At 36.8% G+C, this 21,239-nt stretch overlaps 1 protein-coding gene across 1 annotated transcript; it reads right to left on the bottom strand.

Moving 5' to 3' along the window:
- Positions 1-1,830: 1,830 nt before the first annotated feature.
- On the bottom strand, positions 1,831-13,848 carry LOC120719959 (extracellular calcium-sensing receptor-like). The gene is made up of 11 exons (XM_040009518.1): positions 13,794-13,848; positions 6,165-6,342; positions 4,974-5,271; positions 4,662-4,748; positions 4,434-4,541; positions 4,137-4,303; positions 3,548-4,025; positions 3,239-3,469; positions 3,011-3,134; positions 2,428-2,900; positions 1,831-2,331 (listed from the first exon to the last, which is right to left on the bottom strand). The coding sequence occupies exons 1-11, from the start codon at positions 13,846-13,848 to the stop codon at positions 1,888-1,890; spliced, it is 2,643 nt and encodes an 880-aa protein (XP_039865452.1). The 3' UTR covers positions 1,831-1,887.
- Positions 13,849-21,239: the final 7,391 nt, after the last annotated feature.

The raw sequence follows: 21,239 nt of genomic DNA, 5'->3' as shown, positions 1-21,239 counted from the left end.
ATTAACGTTTTCTTCTGTTAATCTGTTCTTTTTTATTATCCATATAATGTCTGAATTTTGTAGAACATTTCCCTTCTAGCAATCCAGGAAAGAGATATGACATTTTTTTTCATCTCTGCCAAATATGTTGCTTTGATGGCTTGTCTTAATGGAGTCTGTGAGACTAAAGGCTGATTGCTGCTTTTATTGCTTACAACCCTTTAAGTAAAAGTTTGCTGAGTATTAATCAACAAAGTCAGATTCTCAACAGTTCCAGCTTTTTGACATAGTAACAGAGTATTTACCCAACTTTACAAACAGCTCCCTTAAAGTATAATGTAACGAACCGCAGCATCATGCTGTTACTTAATGTAGGGCTGCTGGAATTTATAGTGAATTTAGTCATACGTTTATCTCAAGTTCAGTCATTTCTAATACTTACAGTATATCTTATTTTAAGCACTTCATAATAATGATATAATCTTACTAATAATTATTCTAATCTCTGTCACTGTAAACTCTTGGGTAATCTGATAAACATTTAATCTGCATTTACCACATAACAAACACCCCCCAAAAAACAAAGAGTGATAAATGATGAGAGTAAATAGCTGTACATAGAAAATAGCTGTATGTACGAAGAATTCATGCTCTCATCCTAACATTTTGTCAGTATTTTTATTAATGGATTTACTCAAATCCTGGATGTGTGCATTCTTCACAGTCACTTATATTTTTAACGCCAAGCCACACTTCAAATTAATTCTGTATGTCTGGATATTTAAAGACCATTCATTTTATTGAAGTTTTCTCCTTTTAAACCAAATTAATTATTTAACCCTCCAATGGAGATTGTTTATTCTGGTTTCTTCAATTACATCTAGCAAACACAGTTATGATCTAAATGATTACTCTGAAATTAATCAGGCAGGCAGTGCACTTTGAAGAGGAGTTGTATTGGAATTTGCATACAGAGAAGATACAAAGGCTAAGTGTAAACAGGGTGTAGATTAAAAAATAGTTAATAAATGTAAATCAGTGAGGCACTTTTGTCTATGTGCCACTCCCACTCACTTGTTTTCTCTGTCTGTCTCAAATGAATGACAGAGGCCCACCATTTCTCCATTTCCCAAAGTATTCCTCTGCCTTGGGAGGAACAACAGATCAATCAGTGTTGGATAATCAATGTTAGCTTGAGAGCAGCTGGGTAAGCCAGGAAAATGTCTAATGCTTTAGTTTGTTATTGTAAGGAACAGCCAAGCGTGATGTTTATATGTAAAGGCCCCAGGAGTAGGATTTAATTAACAAATGACAGCTGGGATTTCTAGAGAGCATACCTCAGAAACCCTGGGCCTCATCATTCTATCTCAGGTCAAATCAGCATGGACACCATTGCCAAAACCCATTCATGTCTGGCAATGACTTGTCCTTCAGATTTCCACTGAAGATGTCAAAGAAGTGTGTAGCCTGAAAAATACAACTGCGGGATTGTAAAGAAAAAGAAGAAGAAGAAGAAAAAATAGTGTTCATGCATTCAGTTAAGAGGATAATGAACATGTAAAACCCATGTAGTCAGCACTGACTGGATGACCATGATTTGTGTCCATTATTTTGGCGGTGTTCTGATGATCGATGGGGTGTGTGTGTGTGTGTGTGTGTGTGACAGACACACTGAGACACTTGGAAAAGTTCTTAGAAAGAATAAAGGTATCTGACATTTCCTGATATGATAAACAGCAGAAGAGACAATTGACAGCACACTACCACCATCTGGTGGCAAAACACTGATGCCACCACTTGCATTTATTTACCAATCAAATACACACAACTGTTTGCTGATTAATTAGTTTAAACTATGTGAAAAATAGTGAGTAACTGTAAGTTCAGAAATAAAATTAATACAATGTTCTAAAATCTTTTGGATGTGGATGTTTTGGACATGAGATGTTTCCTTGTGTTCTTTTCCGGCCTTAGTAGAACTATGTAGCACTTGGGGGCAAAGATGCAGCCCAGCAATCCATAACTTGAGGCCAAGATAGCAAACACCTCTGTGACTGTGGAGTACTTTCCAGGAGAGCTGATGTAGGCAGGAATAAACGCTATCCACACAGCACAAAAAATTATCATACTGAATGTGATGATTCTGGCCTCATTGAAATTGTCCGGAAGTTTCCTGGCCAGAAAAGCCAAGACAAGACAGAGAAAAGCCAGCAGGCCAATGTAGCCCAGGACCAGAGCATATGCTAGATGGGAACCTTTGTCACAGAGAAGAATGACAATAGGGCTATCACGTGGCATTAGTTTTTGTGGCATTGGGGGAGCAACAACCAGCCATACTGTACAGATGATTACCTTTATTTAAAAAAAAAGTACACGTTTAGTATTTCAACTTTTTAAAGAAATGCTCCATAATTATTCTGATCTTAATAAAAAGTCAAAATTCTTTACCTGGACAAGTGTACAACAGGTAATGATTATCCTTTGCTGCAAAGGCCCAAACCATTTTATGACATGACTGCCTGGAAGTGTAGCCTTAAAGGCAATTAGGACCACTATGGTTTTCCCCAGAATGCAGGAGATACAGAGGACAAAGGTAATTCCAAATGCTGTGTGGCGCAGCAGGCAGGACAACTTAGAGGGCTGACTGATGAAGATCAGGGAACACAGGAAACACAGAGTCAAAGACAAGAGTAGCAGGAAGCTCAGTTCAGAGTTATTAGCCCTAACAATGGGGGTGCTTCTGTGACAGTAGAATATAAAGGCCACAAAGCAGGTGCTGAAGATGCCAGTGAGGGAAATAACCATCAGAATGATTCCCATAGTGTCACTAAAGGAAAGGAACTCCATCTGTTTGGGGATGCAGGCAGTCTTCTCAGCACTGGACCAGAACTCTGGCAGGCATTGGATACACTCTATGGCATCTAAAGGAAAGACAGAAAGGCCTTAACTGCCATATTGTGACTTTTCCACAGCAAATGCACTGGGTAAGTCACATTGTAAACAGTAATGTGGCCAAATGGCATTTCCTCACCAGTCTGATTGCTAATCTCCCCAGCTGCACAAACCACACAATCATGGCAGCAGATAGGGAAGTTAGGTCTGATTGCTTTCCGGGTCCCTGGGGGACAAACATTGCTGCATACTGACAAGGGAACCTAAGGCAAAGTGGAATCACAAACTACACTGGTCACATAATGAAAACCTGAATATACAAATTACAGTTCAGAAAATTGTTGTTGTATTCTGCTGAGACCCTTACTTTGGTTTGGTTACCAGTCCATAAAATGTTCTCTTCCTGGATTTGAAGTTTATGGTGTGAAGCTGCAGTTGTCTCATCAAATTTACCGACAGTGACAAAATCCATTTTTCCACTTGGCTTCAGCTGCCAGTTAACAAGGTCATACATGGCTGTAGGGTCACCATTCCCATCAAACTTTGTTTCGTCACCAAAAGTGTTGAAATATTTGACCTGTTTTATATAATGAAGCAGCTAGAAAAAAAGTAGATATGATCATTTGAGTAAAGTGACTTCTGTAAATTTATAATGACTTATTAAACAAAGTAGTACCTGCCATGGCTTTATACTGTCCATATCTGGACATGCTTGCTGAAGAAATTGTCCTTTTCCTTTCACACAGCTTCTCATAGCCTTGATTGCATGGGCAAGGGCATATACAGCGTTATAGACATTGTAGGAAATCCTTAGCTGTGACACATCTGAATAGATATTTGCTATGCTCCCCAACTCTTCTGTTCCAGAGCATGGAGGATTACCCTCAGTATTATATTTTTGATCTTCAGCCTCTACACCCAGACTGCACTGAAACATCTCTTCCCAGAAGGGTGCCAGGAAGGGATCATTACTTGCATCTGAGCTTAAGGGATTCAAACGAAGAAGGAAATCTCGCAATCCAGGTATGTCTGCTCGCCGAATGGCAAATCCCATTGAACCCTGGAGGATGTGATGGTACTTTCTAGGGGTGGAAAGAATGGCAGCTGTGCTCCAAGCCTCACTGGCCAGCCATTGTATCCCAGCAAGCTCCATTCTGAATTCATGAAACATGTAGATTTGTGTTTTTACAGTGATAAAAAAACATTATAGACTTAAAGTCAGCAAATAAAACAGATGATACTGAGGACTTGTGGAAGAATCCAACCTGAGCACTTCATCAAACAGAGCTGCTGCGTCTTGTTCCACGGCAAACACCAGAATCACCCAAACCCCAGATGATTGGATGTTGGAAACAATAGATGATATTGTGCTCTGCGCTCTGTTCTTAGGTATAATTTCATGAAGAGCAACACAAGCACCCAACTTTGTAACCTAAGAGAGCAATAAAGAAGATAAATAACAGTAAATATCATTTTCATAGTTATTTTAGTAAGATACTCAAAGAAAAGGAAAAGAATGCAATTTTATTATGAATACCTTTATTTGTAATTGTCCGACTCACCTCATTTACAAAGATATTAGCCCCACCACGACCATAATCATCATCCCCTGCAATCACACCCACCCAAGTCCAGCCAAAATGCTTGACAAGTTGTAGTAGTGCATCTACCTGGCAGTAGAAAAAAAACAAGAAGACTAACACAGAGAACCAAAACAAAAAACAAATATAAAATAAAACAACAACAAAAAACAATGCAAAATATATTTTTGTTTGAGTGTTGCAGTGAACCTGGAAGAAGTCACTGGGCATGGTCCTTAAAAAGGCGGGGAACTTGTTTTTGTCACTGAGACATGCACAGCTTGAGAAATAGCTAACCTATAAAAACAAAACAAACAAAAAAAATCCCCATAAATTTCAATGTAAAATAAAACCTTGATGATGACGACCGGTATTGAACCTTAAAAGACTCTTAAATTAGTCTGTTGGATTTAATTCACAGGCTTGACCTACCCTAGTGGTAATTCAAAAAAAAAAATGACAATAAGCAATGCACACTGCTATGTCGATTACAGAGTATTTTACAAGCTGTGATAAACCTACCTGTGGCACATGAAAGACTCCCAAGAAATGAGCTACTACAAGAGACTGAGTAGAGCCCCCATCTCCAATCACTGCTGGTATGGACTCATGACAGACTGCTTGCTGGTGTGTATTTCCTGCTGAATTGTTCTCTGTACCCCTTAACTCTAATACAGCCTTTAGAGCCTGATGGGGTGTACTGCATGAATCATATATCTTATAGCCCAGTGTGATGTTGGGAAGGATTTTGCCCTTTCTGTTAATTTCCTCAATGGCAAAGATCATAGTTTGCATCCAACGGAATGTCCGAAAATTAAACCTGGAAGAAAACAGCAAGAAATTTACATTTGAGATGCACGGGTTGACTGGCCAGGGACTAGAACTGGATGATTTCCATTGTTCTGAGTCAGGACTGGTAACTGGCATACCAGTCTCATGTAGTCTCACGTCATGCATGTACAACACATGCACAGTGATGCAAGCAAATAGTTACTTGTTACATGGTACCATGTTGCTAGGATACAAGCTCCTTTCTGTGAGAGTAGACACAAAGTTCACCTAAGCTAACAGGTGAGGGCACTACAATGAAAACAATCCTGTCAACTAACATTTGTGACACTTAAATTATCTTAACCCAGATGAAAGATTTCTAACAAAGGCAATGTGGCACAAGCTAAAGCTAACATGAAGTCAAATCTAGTCACAACCCAGCAGCCTCAGTATGCACAAAGGATCACTAATTATAAGGAAAATAATGGAAACAAGTTAAAACAGAGGAAATGATCAGTGTCCTGTTATTTGGTCAATTTATAAACATTCTGGAAAATTATGTCAGCAACTGACATTTGTTTTGTTACATAAACGTGTTGCACCTGTGTTTGTTTGGTAGATAAAATATTTCAGGTAAAGCTGGGGGTACAGTGTGTGCATTAATTACAGTTAATTGTTCTTAAAATAACTTTATTTTCAGTTGGTTCAGTGAGAGAAGATTCTCCAACGTATTGCAGTTTGGGGGAAATTGTAAAGCTTAAGTTATTTTGTATCCGTAATAAACAAAATATTTTGCATTAAAAGTTTATTTTTATTTGTACATGCTTTTAATTATAGCTCTTCGGAATCAGCAAAAATGATATTCCCAAGTAACAGTATATTTCAACATCCTTAATGTGAAGTTCCAAACAGCAATGTTAAGGATATTTAAAGAACTCTTACCTCGTGCACTGGGTAGACGAAGGTGTAGAAGTGAAAGACAGACTGGGCTCCACCACCATGTCATGAAGGGAGAAGAGTCCTCCTAATATGATGTCCCCTTTTTTTTCCAGTGCAGGCAGGCTCATCGTGCCAGGAATTATCTCACATTGATCTTGGTACGAGTCATAGGCAAAAATCCCTGTCCACAAAAGACTAAAGAGGACAAGCCTAGCTCTTCTCCATGAAAGACTAAACTTTGTTAATGTCAGTGTCATCCATAAAGGGTTCATCCTTTCTGGAAAATAAATAACTATATACATCTGATAGTAAATTTTGCAAAACTTATAGAAATTTGACCATGACCAAAAAAACTAATAAATTAAAAAACAGTTAACTTGTTAAGAAAAAGCATGAAGAATGCATCATTACATCATTAACTTATGCTGACACAAACACAACATTTAAAGAAATTTAACATACAGTATTTGGCCAACAGAAGTTGATTATTATAAGCTCAATCTAGTAGTTAAAATACTTTCTATCAATCTGCTGTATCTTCCACCCCTACCAGTGGTGCACAAATAACTGTATAGTCTTTGGCATCAAGTAAGAGATGCTGCCCTGTATGACATATATGCTCTCTGTCTCATGCTGCAACTGTCAGATTGGCACTATCTCCCTGGAACTTATGATCAAAGGAAACAGAACATGAGGTTCACAACAAGTAACAACAACAACAAGGAACTGGGATGGGCACCTGACCATAATGAAGAAAGACATGAGCTGTCTCATGTCTTAGTGTTATGCCTGACTAGGTATTCATCCTTCAGGGATAAGGAAAGGCACATAGTAGTGCAGTGTTAGACAGGGCTTCTACACTACATCACACGTGAATACATTACTTTTAGAACATACACACAGCTGTACTTTTATCAATATAAAATATATTAAATTGACTTACACTGATTTACTCTAACCCTGAACCCTTTCTCCTACAATTCCCTAAACTTTTAAAGTACATTTAAAATAACCATAATTCAGCCATAATTAGATTTTTATGCTTTTAGGATTTATGTTCTGACTTACTTTTGGTGCCTAAAAGAAAGGTCAGACTCTGGAGTAATTTAGTGATTATTAATGAGTCATTGGTGTGTTTTGCATATTGTTATCAAGACAAACTCTGCAGGCTACAAAACACAGCAAAGCAGAATGAATATCACATGTTGTATGTTGTGCTGCCTCAGGCCATGAGATTGTGTTATGCACCTAATATGTCCCTGAGTGATGCTCAGAAGTGGAAGAATGGTGTCCTAGGAGACAGTGTTTAGTATTAGGATACGATAATCTCTGTATTGTTTAGTTTAGCTTTTTAACAAGACCTTGGGCTCAAAGGATCAAATGCTCTCATGGGAAATGATTAACATTATTTTATTCTAAAAACAACTTGATGAAAAGAAAAAAATAGACTGTAGTTAAAAGCTATCCTCGCTGGGAGATGGGTATCATGGTAAGTGAAGTTCCTTTCTTATAACAATACAAAGACAATATAAATGAATCAACTTTCTAAAAAAGGAAGAACAGAAAGAAAATACTGAGTCACAGTTAAGATCTTTGTCTTGTCTTCCTCCCCTCACCCCAACTGGCAGCCCCTCCCTGAGCCTGGTTCTGCTGGAGGTTTCTTCCTGTTATAAAAGGGAGTTTTTCTTTTCCAATGTTGCCAAGGCACTTACTATGATGTGTAGGGGCGGTTTTTCTGTTTTCTTTGATTATTTTAGGAGTTCTCACTTGCAACATCGTCACCATTTTCTCTGCAACAGCTGGAGTTAAGCGTGTGAGAAATCGGGCAGGGCAAACTGTATGGAGATCACACCAGGCTATTGGTTCTGAATGATTATGATTTACTAACATGGTGGCGAGAACAAAATAGACTGGTATGCAACACCGTTACCACACATTTCTGTCATTTGACTTTAACATTCCATCCTTGTACCTTACATCTCCCATCATAAATCAGACAGACACACATACATATATGCACATATATCATTACACACACACACACACACACACACACACACACACACACACACACACACACACACACACACACACACACACACACACAGTTGCTAGCTCATATATAACAAATTAACTTACTGTTCCTCAGACAGATGATGTTGTTGGCCCTTACTGGACACTGACTTTTAACAATACATGAATGGATGGTTGTTAGTGGCATATGAAGGAATCCAGATGAGGGTTGATACCTTCATGTTTGAGGCCAGTGAAGTGTCATGTGTTGACTGTGAAGCAGACAGGTAAGACCCATATGCTGGACAAATGCGCAGTTCATTTCCCCAAATTTGAAGTGTAGACCGGTGTAGACTTTGTGGCCCCATATATCCCACAATTCATAGCGCGGCGGTGGGTGTGGATATTTTGTTTCGAAAAAAACGGCGGATGCCTGAAGCATGGCCGCCAAAGAGTAAACTTCCAAAAGTAAGTACTGAATATTATGTCACTTATTTATGTGCGATGTATGTTTAATAATGAAGAACATTAAAACATTACTGTTGGCCACATGTTGGCAAATATATGTGTCATTAGTGATGTTTGTACTTTCAGCGTCAACTTGGTTTTAAAGCTTTTACTTTAAAATATACGCTGTTCAATAGTTGACTTAATCTTACAGAGAATGTGATGATTTTATAGATAATTAAAGTCAGTCATATATACACAAACACAACAAGCTGAAAGTCAGTGATGCTGCTCGGTTTGCAGTCCTGAATATCACGGCACAAGCAGGATTCACTGCACTGTTAATGTTTGCTATGTTATATTGCTGCCTCTGTTCAGTGGTGTCGAGCCAAACAGACTTTAACATGTGTTTGAACGAGCTGACGGTTCACTCGTTAAGCTGAAAGAAAGATGCTTTAATCACAAGAGTCACACATGTGTCCACTGTACCATCTGGGAACCAGGGGCGATTCTAGGATCAGAGCTTTGGGGATGCTGAGCACCCAGACAGCTGCGCAGCCAGGCAAGATAAACTTTACTCGTCACGATGAGACTTCTTCCCTGTCTCTGTCAGTCCCTGCATTCCTAAATGTCTCCAGTTTTCCCGAGTTCTTTCTGATTGTCTCCTTGGTGCATTTAAACCCCTGTTCCTCCCTGTCCTCATCATCTGTTGTCTTTGTCTCCGTTATCAGTAATCATAATTTTACCATCTCTGTTCAAGTCTGCAAATTTCTTTATTAAATCATAAGATTCTTAAATTCATCAAGTCTCTCTGTGCCTGGGTCCTCGTCACAAAACATGACATCACTGTTTTGTACATCTTAATACAATTTAATCTCCACACTTGTGAAAGAAAAGCAAAACACTTTTTTGAAAAGTCTGTAACAAAACCATCAAATCTAATCATGGTTATTTAAATGCTGCAAAAGAAGAATTGATTGGAATAAAAACAAATACATATCCTAACCTTAATTACTGGGGGAGAATAATGAATGATGCTCATAGTGAGTGATTTACTTAATCACTTTACTTTTTACATACACATTTTTAATGTGTATGTAAAATATAATACAGATACATAAAAATACACTTCAAAAATAGAAGTTTTTGAAGTGTACAAATGTACAAAATATTAATTTAAAAAAATTATAAAAATGGAGGCAACTTTGCCAATGGTACAATGTATACTATGTATGAAAAGATCTTTATTGCAGATACTACTATGGCTCTGCAGATGTTTTTATTTCATTTTAACCTATTTCGCCTCACCTTGAGGTTAGCACATCTGTCTATCACTTTGGTGGTCAACTCTCTCAAGCAGTTTAAAAGTGTCCGTTTTACCTGTCACTATTCCCTGTCTGTTTTCTTACCTGGTTCTTCCTGACCTTGTAATTTCTCCTCACGTTCCCCTCTTTCCTCTCTTCCTCTTTGGACTGACAATCATACACAAATAGATTGTATTCAATTAAATGAAAAAATTACATTAATATGAAAAAAAAATACTATTATGATCACTAATGAAAAAGTCCTCTCTCAGTGTACTTTCAACCAAAAGGCAAATAACCAAACTACATGTACAGCTGATAGAAGATATAAATATTGAAACACTGATCCAGCAAACTGCGCGTACTACGAAGCGTGCGGTCGCTGGATTGGGACACAGCCAGAGAGATGCAGTCAATACATACACATACACAGGAGGAGATGGGGAAGTGGAGACAGCTGGGAACACAGCGGGGGCAAATCAGGAGTAACGACACAGGTGAAGCAAAGCTGAACATAATGCACAAGAGACACCGGCCACCACAATAAAACAGAAAGCATAACCACTGAGACAGAGACAAAGACACGAACTTGACATGGACAAGAAAGGTAAACAAACAGAGACACAACTGACTTCATGAGGAGGGACATGGGAGGAATGGAATCTAAAGACTAGATAATACAACAAAAAAAATAAATAAATATAAAACAGAGGGATTACAACTACAATAAGAACCAAAACCTGGAACAGAATCTTAACGGCAGAATATTAAATAAAACAAAATCAAAGGTCCAAACACATAAATGCTAGGTCGCAGACCCACAACTATGAAAACAGATTGTTTTATCTTTTCTGTTTTGGAGAAAGTCACTGCTACAAGTGGTCTGAAGTAGTTTTGGGTATTGGTCGCAATTGAGAAGGATGAAGATTAAATTCCACAGACAGATTAGTTCTGTCTCAGCATTAATGTGGGAATTGTAACCACACTTTTTCACTGATGCTTCCCTTTGTTGGATTTACCTTACAAGCTCATTTCACTGGACCCCGCCTGGTAGAGTGACAAATCAGTGACATGCAACACTAAATCTTGGAGAAACTCTAGGAGAAATTATATAAAAATGCTGAAATTATATCTTTCTTGGGACACCTTTCTAGGCTGCATCACGTTTCACGTGTGTTCCTCCTCCATATCATCCCTCTGATGACAGGCTGATTGCTGAAAGGAGCATAAATTGAAAGTTTCGGAGGTCCTACTTAATTTACAGTCATCTTTGTCCCATCAGTCTGAGTCTGCAGATATTATCAGCTCGATAGAGAACAACTTGTTCATTTTCTTTCTTCCTTATTAGATGTCATTTTTGCGCCGTTATATTGATGTAAAGGGCTACAAACAACTAGTTTGATAATCAGCTAATCCAAATCCAATCTATCTACCTGACTTCTTTTTCTCATCTTTATGTTAGGTAGTGAGGTTAGGTGTAGTGTAGTTTCTTTCTTTTGGTTAGGATATCTTGATCTAATTGGAGATAAAGTATCTGAATTTCAGGAGCAGGACCATGCCTCCAAACATGCTCATTCCAGTTCTCATCTATATATGCCCCCCAAGTTTACATGCCCCACCCTCCCTGCCCTTTACAATTTGTTAACGTCTTCACTTCTATTTAGTACATGGGGATCTGCCAGGCCCGGGAACTTCCGCCAGTCCCCTTCGAGGCCTTTCCCAAACCGTAGCTCAATTTATGTCCAAGCCATTCACCTTTATCTACTAAAACGATGTAAAACCTCATATGAGGACGGGGGCCCAGCGAGTGAATCTATCTATCTATCATGGAATGCATGTCACACATATCTAATTCCTTAGATAGATTTGTTTGTCTTATATTTTCAGTTAGATGGATCTCTTTCTCAGCCTCACCCTAGAAGGGACATAACATGACAGTAAAGGAAACACTCTGGATTTAGCAGGCAATTTGAATTTAAAGTATTACCTGTGGCTTCAGCTTTTAAGTATAGGCTGGATTTGCAGAATGCCTGGAAGGTGAAGAGCTCAGAAATCAGGAATAACATTGAGTATAATAAGTGCAAAAATTACATGGCTGTATCGAGCACACAGAAGAGATTAAGAACATAGAATTACAAATTCTAGCTGGCCTGGAAACACATTTTCTCTGCTGTTCTAAGGAAAATGAAAATGATCCAGGCAATATGTATGCCGTGCACTCTGTTGGATATATATGGAAAAATAAAGAACCGCTGGTTGTGATATGATGGTATAGGGCTTGATTCACTATGCAGATCAAGCAATTCCTTGTTATTTCTCACACAGTGAATATTGAGCAAAATTTCACTGCCTCTCACTGTCATGCAAAAATCATTTCCTTTTGTGCTGGAAGAAGTAAGAGACCTGCGGCCTATTAGAGTCTTCAGAATATTCAGTCTCCAGGCTAATAGTCTGTTCAGAGAATGAAGGTTACTTCAAACTTTGCTGTTTGATTTTCAGCATTTTTAGCATGAATATTTTTTCCCACAAAATCAACTTAAAGCCAGTGGTGTGGGGCAACTTTTTTATTATTATAATAAAATAATAATAAAGAATCAGCTGAATTAAGAGGCTTGAGCAGACAAAGTTAACTGTAAATATCTACACAGTGGGGATTGAAAATATGAATGAAAAATGAATCTGATGTGTTGACAAAGCAGCTGGTTAAACATATTCAGATAATTTCATAGATGCTACTTCGAAAGTGTACCTACTCTCCCATTAGATTACCGTCAAAGACCAGTGGTTTATCCATAATGTGCACGTGCAAATTACAAGAAAAACACAGCTGGCCTTTCAGCTGGTTCAGTTAAAGTAATTTTTAATGGAGAATGGACACGTCCCCAAAACAGAGAGAACTGGGTTTTTTTCTGAGATTGACACAAGTGAAGCTGACTGCAGCCACAAGATGGCAGCAATATAAAGGATGGATGCACATGTTAATTGACAGGCGCGAAGATCTCTGACAGTGACAGCATTGTCTGAGATCAAAAGAAAGAGGTTGGTTTCCTATGGTACACATTAATATATATGTATTTTTAGACAGCATTGCTTGCCTTGCTTGTCCTGTCAGAATGCCACAGGAGTTATGGAAAATTTAGAAAATTCTTGTTATTAATTAAAATGGTAACTATTAAGCAAACTTCAGTTAAACACCACAACTTTTGATTTTCCTAAAATAAATCTCATATCTCAAATCCTATACATACTACAGGCTATAGTAAGAAGGAACAACTGGGTGGCATACACACAGTTGTACAAGCTATTTGGATAGATCACCACTTTGCTAACGTTTGGAAGAAGACCCAAAATGTCACAATAAGAAGAAAGGGAAATTGGTTAGGATGTTCAGCAACAACCCAGGAACCACCAAGCCTGCCAGGAACTAGAAACTGCTGAAAAAGTAGTGTCACTGTCCACAAGAAGCCAGTTTTACATAACCATGGACTGAATGGTTCAAAATCGCCACTTTCAAATCAATATTCAGCTGCCCACATTGACAAGCCAAATGATTTCTGGGAGAAATGCTTTATGGTCAAACAAGAAAAAGATCAAACTATTTAGCCAAATTGACAAGAGGTATTTTTGGAGTACGAGTACCAGTTATTAAGCATGGTGGTGGTATCATGCTCTCGGGTTATTTTGCTAGTACATTGCACAAAGTCAATGAAATAATTAACATCACCTCAAATCAACAGCTTCAACTTAAAAACAACTGGTTGTTCCAAGACAACAAACATCAAAAGTGATTTTGAAACTGATAAAGTTACAAAGTAAAGAGTTGTCAGATATCCAACCAGAATTATGTTAGAAGGTTGTTGCTGTCTACCAGGAGCATTTGGTGTGGTGCAGCATTTGGTGTGGTGCAGCTCGATAAAAGTCATTTAAGCGGTAGTGGTCACATCACAATTTAGACTCAGTGCCATCTTATAAATGTATAGATATATTATAAGATTTAAAATATATATGCATACGCTTATGTATAACATGAAATATGTCACACATATTCACAGACACAAAAGTTTTTAAATATCCTTCACTTGTGGCAAGTTTTTTTGATGTTTGCATGTCACTTGTTTGTGAACTTGTAGATGGTGAAAACAACATGTGTTGTCTTAATCTGAATGAATAACAACATGCATTGAAGCATAAGTGTGTGCACTTGGGAAGCACTTAAACTTGTTTGTGAGCATATTATGAAAGAGAAACTATGTTATGACATCAACCTAAACCTGCCAATTTACCTTTTTCCCAGAGGGGTGAGAGGTAGACAAGGGGCAAACTGGGCAAGAAAAGACAAGCAAGTGTTTTCGACAAGACTGATGACATCTGGCCCTTAGGATAGAAAACAAGAGCTCACCAGGTGTTGCGTTGAAAACTAATTAATTTAGAATTTTTTTAATTGAAGGTTACCTTGTTTCTCTCAAAAGAATTAGCATTGATGCCATTAATTAGTGAGATGGCAGTGAGACATTAGTTACTGTCACCTGCAATTATTAGTTTAATATTGAAGAGAAGAAAAAAAAACTCAAGGTTTCTATTCAAGGGTGTCATTGTTTTCACAATTTGAAATTAAACATTACATTTCAAAGTAGTTTATCTAATTTATGTTAAAGCTAATGCTGTACATATATATTTATATTCATTAGGTTTACAAGGATTAAAAATATCAGTATGAGTTCAAATAACATTGGCTGTATTCAGGCCACTCAAATCTCCATCATGACTTTCAGACTTCATTGTAACTCTAATTCTGCTGAATATCTTCTATTTGATTGTCATCTACCCACAATTTAATTGTAATTCAGTTATCTAGCTGTAAAACCTTTTAGGAAGAACTGGGAAATATAGTCTTTTTCTTCTATGAGCACAGTCATTTTTAGAATTTCCCTCGTTGCAGCCTTTTAAAAAGTATCCACACGTCATCATCAATTCTTTGGTAAATGTCATATTTTGATATGGACACTTGGGCCTGTGACTATCTCCTAGTATGCAGCAGAAATCAGGGCAGTGGGAAAAGACTTGCCGCCAAAGATGACCTTAACCAAGTACCCCTATTGGTTCCATTGAATTTTGGCAAACAAAGCAATTGTTTGATTTCAGTCCTTTTGTGAGTTTGCACTTCACATCAGAAGATGTTTCTCATTATTACTGAATGTCACCGTTATACCTGAAGCCCAGTGATATTTTGCAAACATTTGGATTTACTCTTAAGATTGTCCCTGTAAGAGAAACTACTGTGACCTTATAGAGTCATGAGAAAAGAAAGTACATCTTCTTTCAGTTCTAAGGTTTTATGTATCTGGACATACCAAAAAATAAATAAATCATCTGGTCCTTACCAGGTTCAAAAATTATTTCAACACATCTTGAGGTACACAGCAATAAATAATCTAACATATATATTACATACAGTATATCATTTTGTTTTTAACAAAAACTATACCAGAATGAAGAAACAATGAGTCAGAAACTATCAAGATGACTCGAGAACCACCTTTAGCAACACAAACTTGAAGTAATGTTCTGCATATCTTTACCAATCCCTCACATCACTGAAGAGGAATTTCAACCCAATGATATTAACACTATTGCTTCAGATTATTGATTTTTGTGGGCATTTTTTTTTTCCAGTGATAGCATTCTGGCCAGGGTGAGGTCTGTCACCTTGATTCTTTACTTTCTCAGGCATTATGTTCTAGATTTGCTGCTGTGCTTTGGATCACTGCTCTGTTCCATGATGTAGTTTAGGCCAAGCTTTAGCTCTCGGATAGATGATCTCACATTAGACTCTTCAATACTTTGGTATCAATGTGCTCAGATTCTGTGGTAAAATAGGCCCAAAACATCACCCCTCTACCACTGTGCTTGATATGTGGTATGAGGCGTCTGTGCTGATGTGCTGGATTTGGTTTCTAACAAACATGCATTATGGTTAGACATTTCCATTTTCTTCTCTGCTTTTGAAAGGATATTATTCCAGAGGTATTGTGGTTTATTAGGGTGTTGCCATACTTGTTAAGGCTTTTTTCTAATTGTACTGTCATGAACTTCAATATTTAACATGCCAACTTGGGCCTATAGAGTCTGAGATGTGACTCTTAGGTGTTTTTGCAATTTCTTTAAGCATTGCACAGTCTGACTGAACAAGGCCCTTAATTGGTTTTAATTAAAGACACAACATTGAATTTTAGGGCTTATCTTCATTGAGGTTAAGAAATTAAGTTTCAATCTATAATAAGAAGACACAGCCAGTGTCAATATTTGTGTGTCTGTGGCCATGCCACTTAAAAAAAAATAAATAAATAAAAAAAAAATAAATATATATATATATATATATATATATATATATATATATATATATATATATATATATATATATATATATATAACTTGTCACTGTGCTTATGTTGAATTTCTTTATATTTGCCTCATGTGTTGGTCTACTTTTTGTTCTATAATTATTGTATATATTTGTATTTATATGCATTTTTGTCCCCTTACAGTGTGTGTATGGACTAGTAATATTGGCTGTATACAGTTTTTTAGTTACTACTACTACTACTACTAATAATAATAATAATAATAATAATATGCTGCTGCTGCAGCAGCAAAATATACACCATAACTGGAATTAGTATGGTTTTCAGTAATTCCACAATACTACCAGCAGATGACAGTATTGTCCATGGTATGGTGATCCAATGGAGGTACAAAGAAATCACTGATTTGTGATTGTGTGTATGTGTAATTTGTTAGGAAAATGTTTTGTTAACAAGACTAAGTATTTTACTTTTTTTCTTTTATTTTCATTGATTTAAATCTTGCACTACATACTGTATTGCTGTCCCAGATGTGTTCTGTATAAGAACAAAATTAGGTTTCAGCTTTTATAATTTCTTATTTATTTCTCTCTTTCCATGTTCTACCCCATAATTTAGCTGACTTGTATTCTAAGTTCCCTGTTATGGTAATACTGACCTTCCAAGACTAACTCTAACACTTTAGTGTAGGCCCTTCACTCTTGCAACACTAAAATGCTCTCCTGAATACAAAGATCATTTAGCAATAATAAAGAACATCACTGGACTGCACAGAGATCTGACCTGATCCCCATTAAACAAGAACACAGGTAATAATCATCTGCTGCACTGTTACAAACTTATAAATACTACATAAGTGTACCAAAGGAAGCAGATCATTTTTGGATTGTTATCGAAATGTAGCTTAAATATTTATTATTTGTCAATGTTTTGCCAACCTACCCTGCAACAACCCTCATAATACCAAAGAGAATAAGCCTAGGTGTATAAAAAGTTCCGATCCAGTTGATTGATAATATGTCTTTTGACACTAAAAAAACATATACGAAGTTAACTTCTGACTTTCATTCATTTCATCAAGTTCAAAAAGTAAGATCAATCATAGACTTTGGCCTTGAGGGCACCAGCTCTTCAGTGGACATCATAAGGGTATCATGATGCAACACTCCTGGAAACAAGTATCTGCTAAGAGGATAGGTGTGTGAGCTGACTGTATTCTGGAGGGAATTTCTCAGTTTGTTATTGTGCTTGTTATTGGGATGAGCCGCAGGTGTAGGTCATGGTCAGGCCTTAGGCACCTGCACTTCAGCACCTGTGTTCGAACTTAATCAATACCCAAAGGTAAACAACCGTGACTGAAACACCAATTTAACTTTGCATAAACAATATTAATAATATCTTTTGGTAATTCAAGAGGGCCCAAGAGGCACACCAGCTGCTACTGAACATCCCTTTGGCTGACAGGCAACAATAACAAAATTAATTATTGCAAGGCTTAATACACTGCTAAATCAGTTATGCTAAATTGTTTATTTTGCTTCCTTGTCAAAAGTGTAACTTTAATCCCCTAATCCAAATGCAATACCTTCTTAAAGTGCCACACAGGGAAATAACTGAAAATACAAGGTAAACATGCCAAAAGCATTTAGCACAAATTCAAATCAAGAATGATTATGTGTAAATCCACATGCAATATATAATGTTGTTTTTTGTTTGTTTCTTTTGTTTTTATTTCACATTCAAACTTTCTGTTCAAAGCAGACAGAACAAAGAAAGAAAGAAATTGACCGATTAAAAAAAACAACAACATATTAGCCCAAATTTCTAGATTACTAGATATAGGATTCCACATCACTATGTTCATCCAGCTGAGGTTTTGTTAGTAAAAAAGACTTTCAAATCATCTTCCCCAACTGTTCATAACAGTTTACAAAAAAACAATAGTTACTATCGAAAACTACTGCACTAGTTGTTTTCTGAAAAAAATGACTTACTTGGTATGCCATGTTACAATATTAAGTGTAATGAAAAAGGCAGATATTTGGGTCACATTACCAGGAATAATGTACACGGTTTTGACAGTGTTCAGCAGTAATACTACCATTTGTATGCTGGAACACAAATTTCCTATGTGATCTAAAATAATCAATATTAAAACTTTTGAAGCCCTGCAAAAATGAAGTGCCTTTTTTGTATTTAGAAGCTTGTATAAGTTCCCAAGATGAACAGCTGCAAACCATATACTATATTTAATTATGGTCCCCACTTTTCATACCTTTACATTTTGAGGAACTGTATGTACACTGATGTATAAATTAACTAACTCTAAAAATGTAATCTTATTGAGCTACAGTTACACAAGATATGGTATTACTTATGTTTTCACAAGTCTGTGTTTAATTCACTTGTAAATTTCTGTTTTTCATTTGCAATGATATGGATCTATATATTATTGTTTTAGCACTGCGGTTATTGGAACACTATTAATTGAAGATATTCACAAATACATGTATGGATAAAATACTCTTGTAATTGTTTCTTGAAGACATATATTCTCATTATTTTCATTACAGCAAACAGAGTGTGTACAATCATATGTATAAAATAAAATAAACTGAATGAAAGGAAGGGAATCTGAACACTTTCAAGTTAAACATACAGTAGCATTCATCATCACTACATTTTGAAATCAAGGCCTGCTGGCCATAACTCTGTGTGAAAATAGCCAAATAGTACATTTTACTCATAAATCAAATCCCACTAAACATCATATCTATATTGGGTCCATCAATTCTGGTCATGGATTAATGTCCAAAGCAGGTCCACATCTTGGACGTCCAAACTTGGACGTCAATATGATGTTCAACATTTGAGCTTTGGACTGGGTAATATTTCTGGACATTATGTGTCTATGACAGGTGCAGGAAATGTACATTATTTATAAATTTTTTAAATCATTTTTTAATTACAAATGTGTTTTATTACAAAGAGCTTATGATTGTAAGAGGAAGTGAACATGGTTGTGATTGGTAGAGAAGTTGCAATGACAAGTAGGAGAAGTTTGTGAAAGTGTATATGTATGAACTGGACTATCTGCTCGACAGTCTTTGTCAACGCACACATTTTCCAAACTGTGAGAAGCTGGGGACATGTCCACCGAGCAGCTGCTCACTTTTGTTTTAGCTTCAAGAGCCTGCGGCATCTTGGAGATGTGCACTGATCACTCTGCATTCCTTTGTACATAAATGTTATGATCTAGACCCATTTCAGAAGGTGGCATACTGTTCCAGATCATTTTCCAATAACTTCATTTGATTGTCTCAGCCACAAATGATAGCTATAGACGGATACAAAAGTGTAAACAAAGCAACAAAAAGATTAACTGGTAGTCTATAGAAAACATGTCCTTTACCCTCTGAAAATATGTGACTACTGACACTATCTGGTCTTTAAGTGATGACGTGACGAATCCTGCTTCCGGGCCTAAAGTAGTCTGCGTTTAATATGGCTTTTGTGTTGTTAACATGTTTAATGTTTTGTATTTTCTTCTATTTAATCTCAAAAAGCTCCTAAAAACAGTCAGTAATCACTGTTGACCTCCCTCGGCTTTTATTACCGCTAATCATTCATTTAAGCTCAGTTTTTAAAACCTTAGGATGTAACTACAGCCCAGCCCATGCAGCAGTATATGAATGACTAACCTCGTATTGTGGATGGATTATCTCAGTTGTTCTCCTGGCTGAAGTCTGGTCTGTTTACAGCATCCTGCCATGCGATTACATTTGTTCCTGACCACCGAGAACACTCACGTTAACTTTTATCGAGTGGAAAAAAGTTAGCTTGTTTATATTATGTGTGTGTGAATGCGAGAGTGAATGAATAGTGGCATTGTAAAGCGCTTTGGGTGCCTTGAAAAGCGCTATATAAATCCAATCCATTATTATTATTATTATTATTATTATTATGTTCACATAGCTGTGTCGCTAGCGGTCACGTAGCAAATCATTATATACCAGCTAGCCAAACTTAAGTAACCCTACAAACGTCACTGCTGTTCTGTCTTCATTTATGTTGGAAGTGATAGAAGAGCCGTACGTTTGAATTTGTTTCCAAAATCTGTCAGTCAGTATTTAGATGGAAGCTAGCGAGCTAACTTTCTGCTAACTTCTAACTCCGTTAAATGTCATAAATTCCGTTTTCATGGATGCCCGGATGTTAAACTCAATTGTTACACCTGGTAGAGCAGAACGCTGATCATTTTATTACAGATGAAAAACTTTAGACAGTTTTTCAGCTCTCAGTGATGCCACAGTGATCATTTGATTTATGGACCCTGAGTTTGAGCCCAGACATGGCTAGTGACGTCAGACTTAAAGACCAGATAGCAACAGTATAAAAACAACATTTAAACAGGCTTTAGGCTTTAGGCTAAGTTTTGTTAAGTTTGGCATTGAAAAGATGTCCACAACAACCACAGTTTGACTATAAATAGCCTGTACATGGAGGTCCTACAGACATCTACACTAGATGTTCTGTAGACATTGAGAAAAAAATGTCACCTGGCATTACAAAACAACCCCTCCAGTGGACCAAAACTGGACGTCCAAAAGTGACATATTAAAAAGGTTACTCTGACATCACTTTGCATAGTGGGATTAAATTAAAATTTTAAGTATTTATGGATTTTTTTTCAAAATGCACAAGTTTTATCTAATATTTTATGTTAAATCCTTAAATTGTGTATAATTATGCATTGATATGCACTGGACTTTATGTTTGTTGGTCTGAAGTTATAATTTGTTTCATTTGTTTAATATAAATTTGGAAATCTAAAAAACCTAAAATTGTAACAAATCATTATCAACACATAATATCATGGCGAGGCCCAATGAAAGTTTTCCTGTCTCTGATTGGTTGGTAAAAACTAACGTACCCTGTCATGGTCTAAGATA

Source organism: Simochromis diagramma, unplaced genomic scaffold, assembly GCF_900408965.1.
Source record: "Simochromis diagramma unplaced genomic scaffold, fSimDia1.1 OVJJ01000344.1, whole genome shotgun sequence".
Taxonomy (NCBI): Eukaryota; Metazoa; Chordata; class Actinopteri; order Cichliformes; family Cichlidae; genus Simochromis; species Simochromis diagramma.
This window is presented reverse-complemented; position numbering and strand designations above follow the sequence as displayed.

Coding starts and splice junctions, on each gene's coding strand:
- LOC120719959 (XM_040009518.1), bottom strand. CDS start 13,848: ATGACTTTTATCGAGCTGCACCACACCAAATGCTGCACCACACCAAAT. Junction 4,749..4,973: donor GAGTCTTTCATGTGCCACAG/GTAGGTTTATCA, acceptor TTGTTTTTATAG/GTTAGCTATTTCTCAAGCTG. Junction 4,026..4,136: donor CTGTTTGATGAAGTGCTCAG/GTTGGATTCTTC, acceptor TCATGAATTCAG/AATGGAGCTTGCTGGGATAC.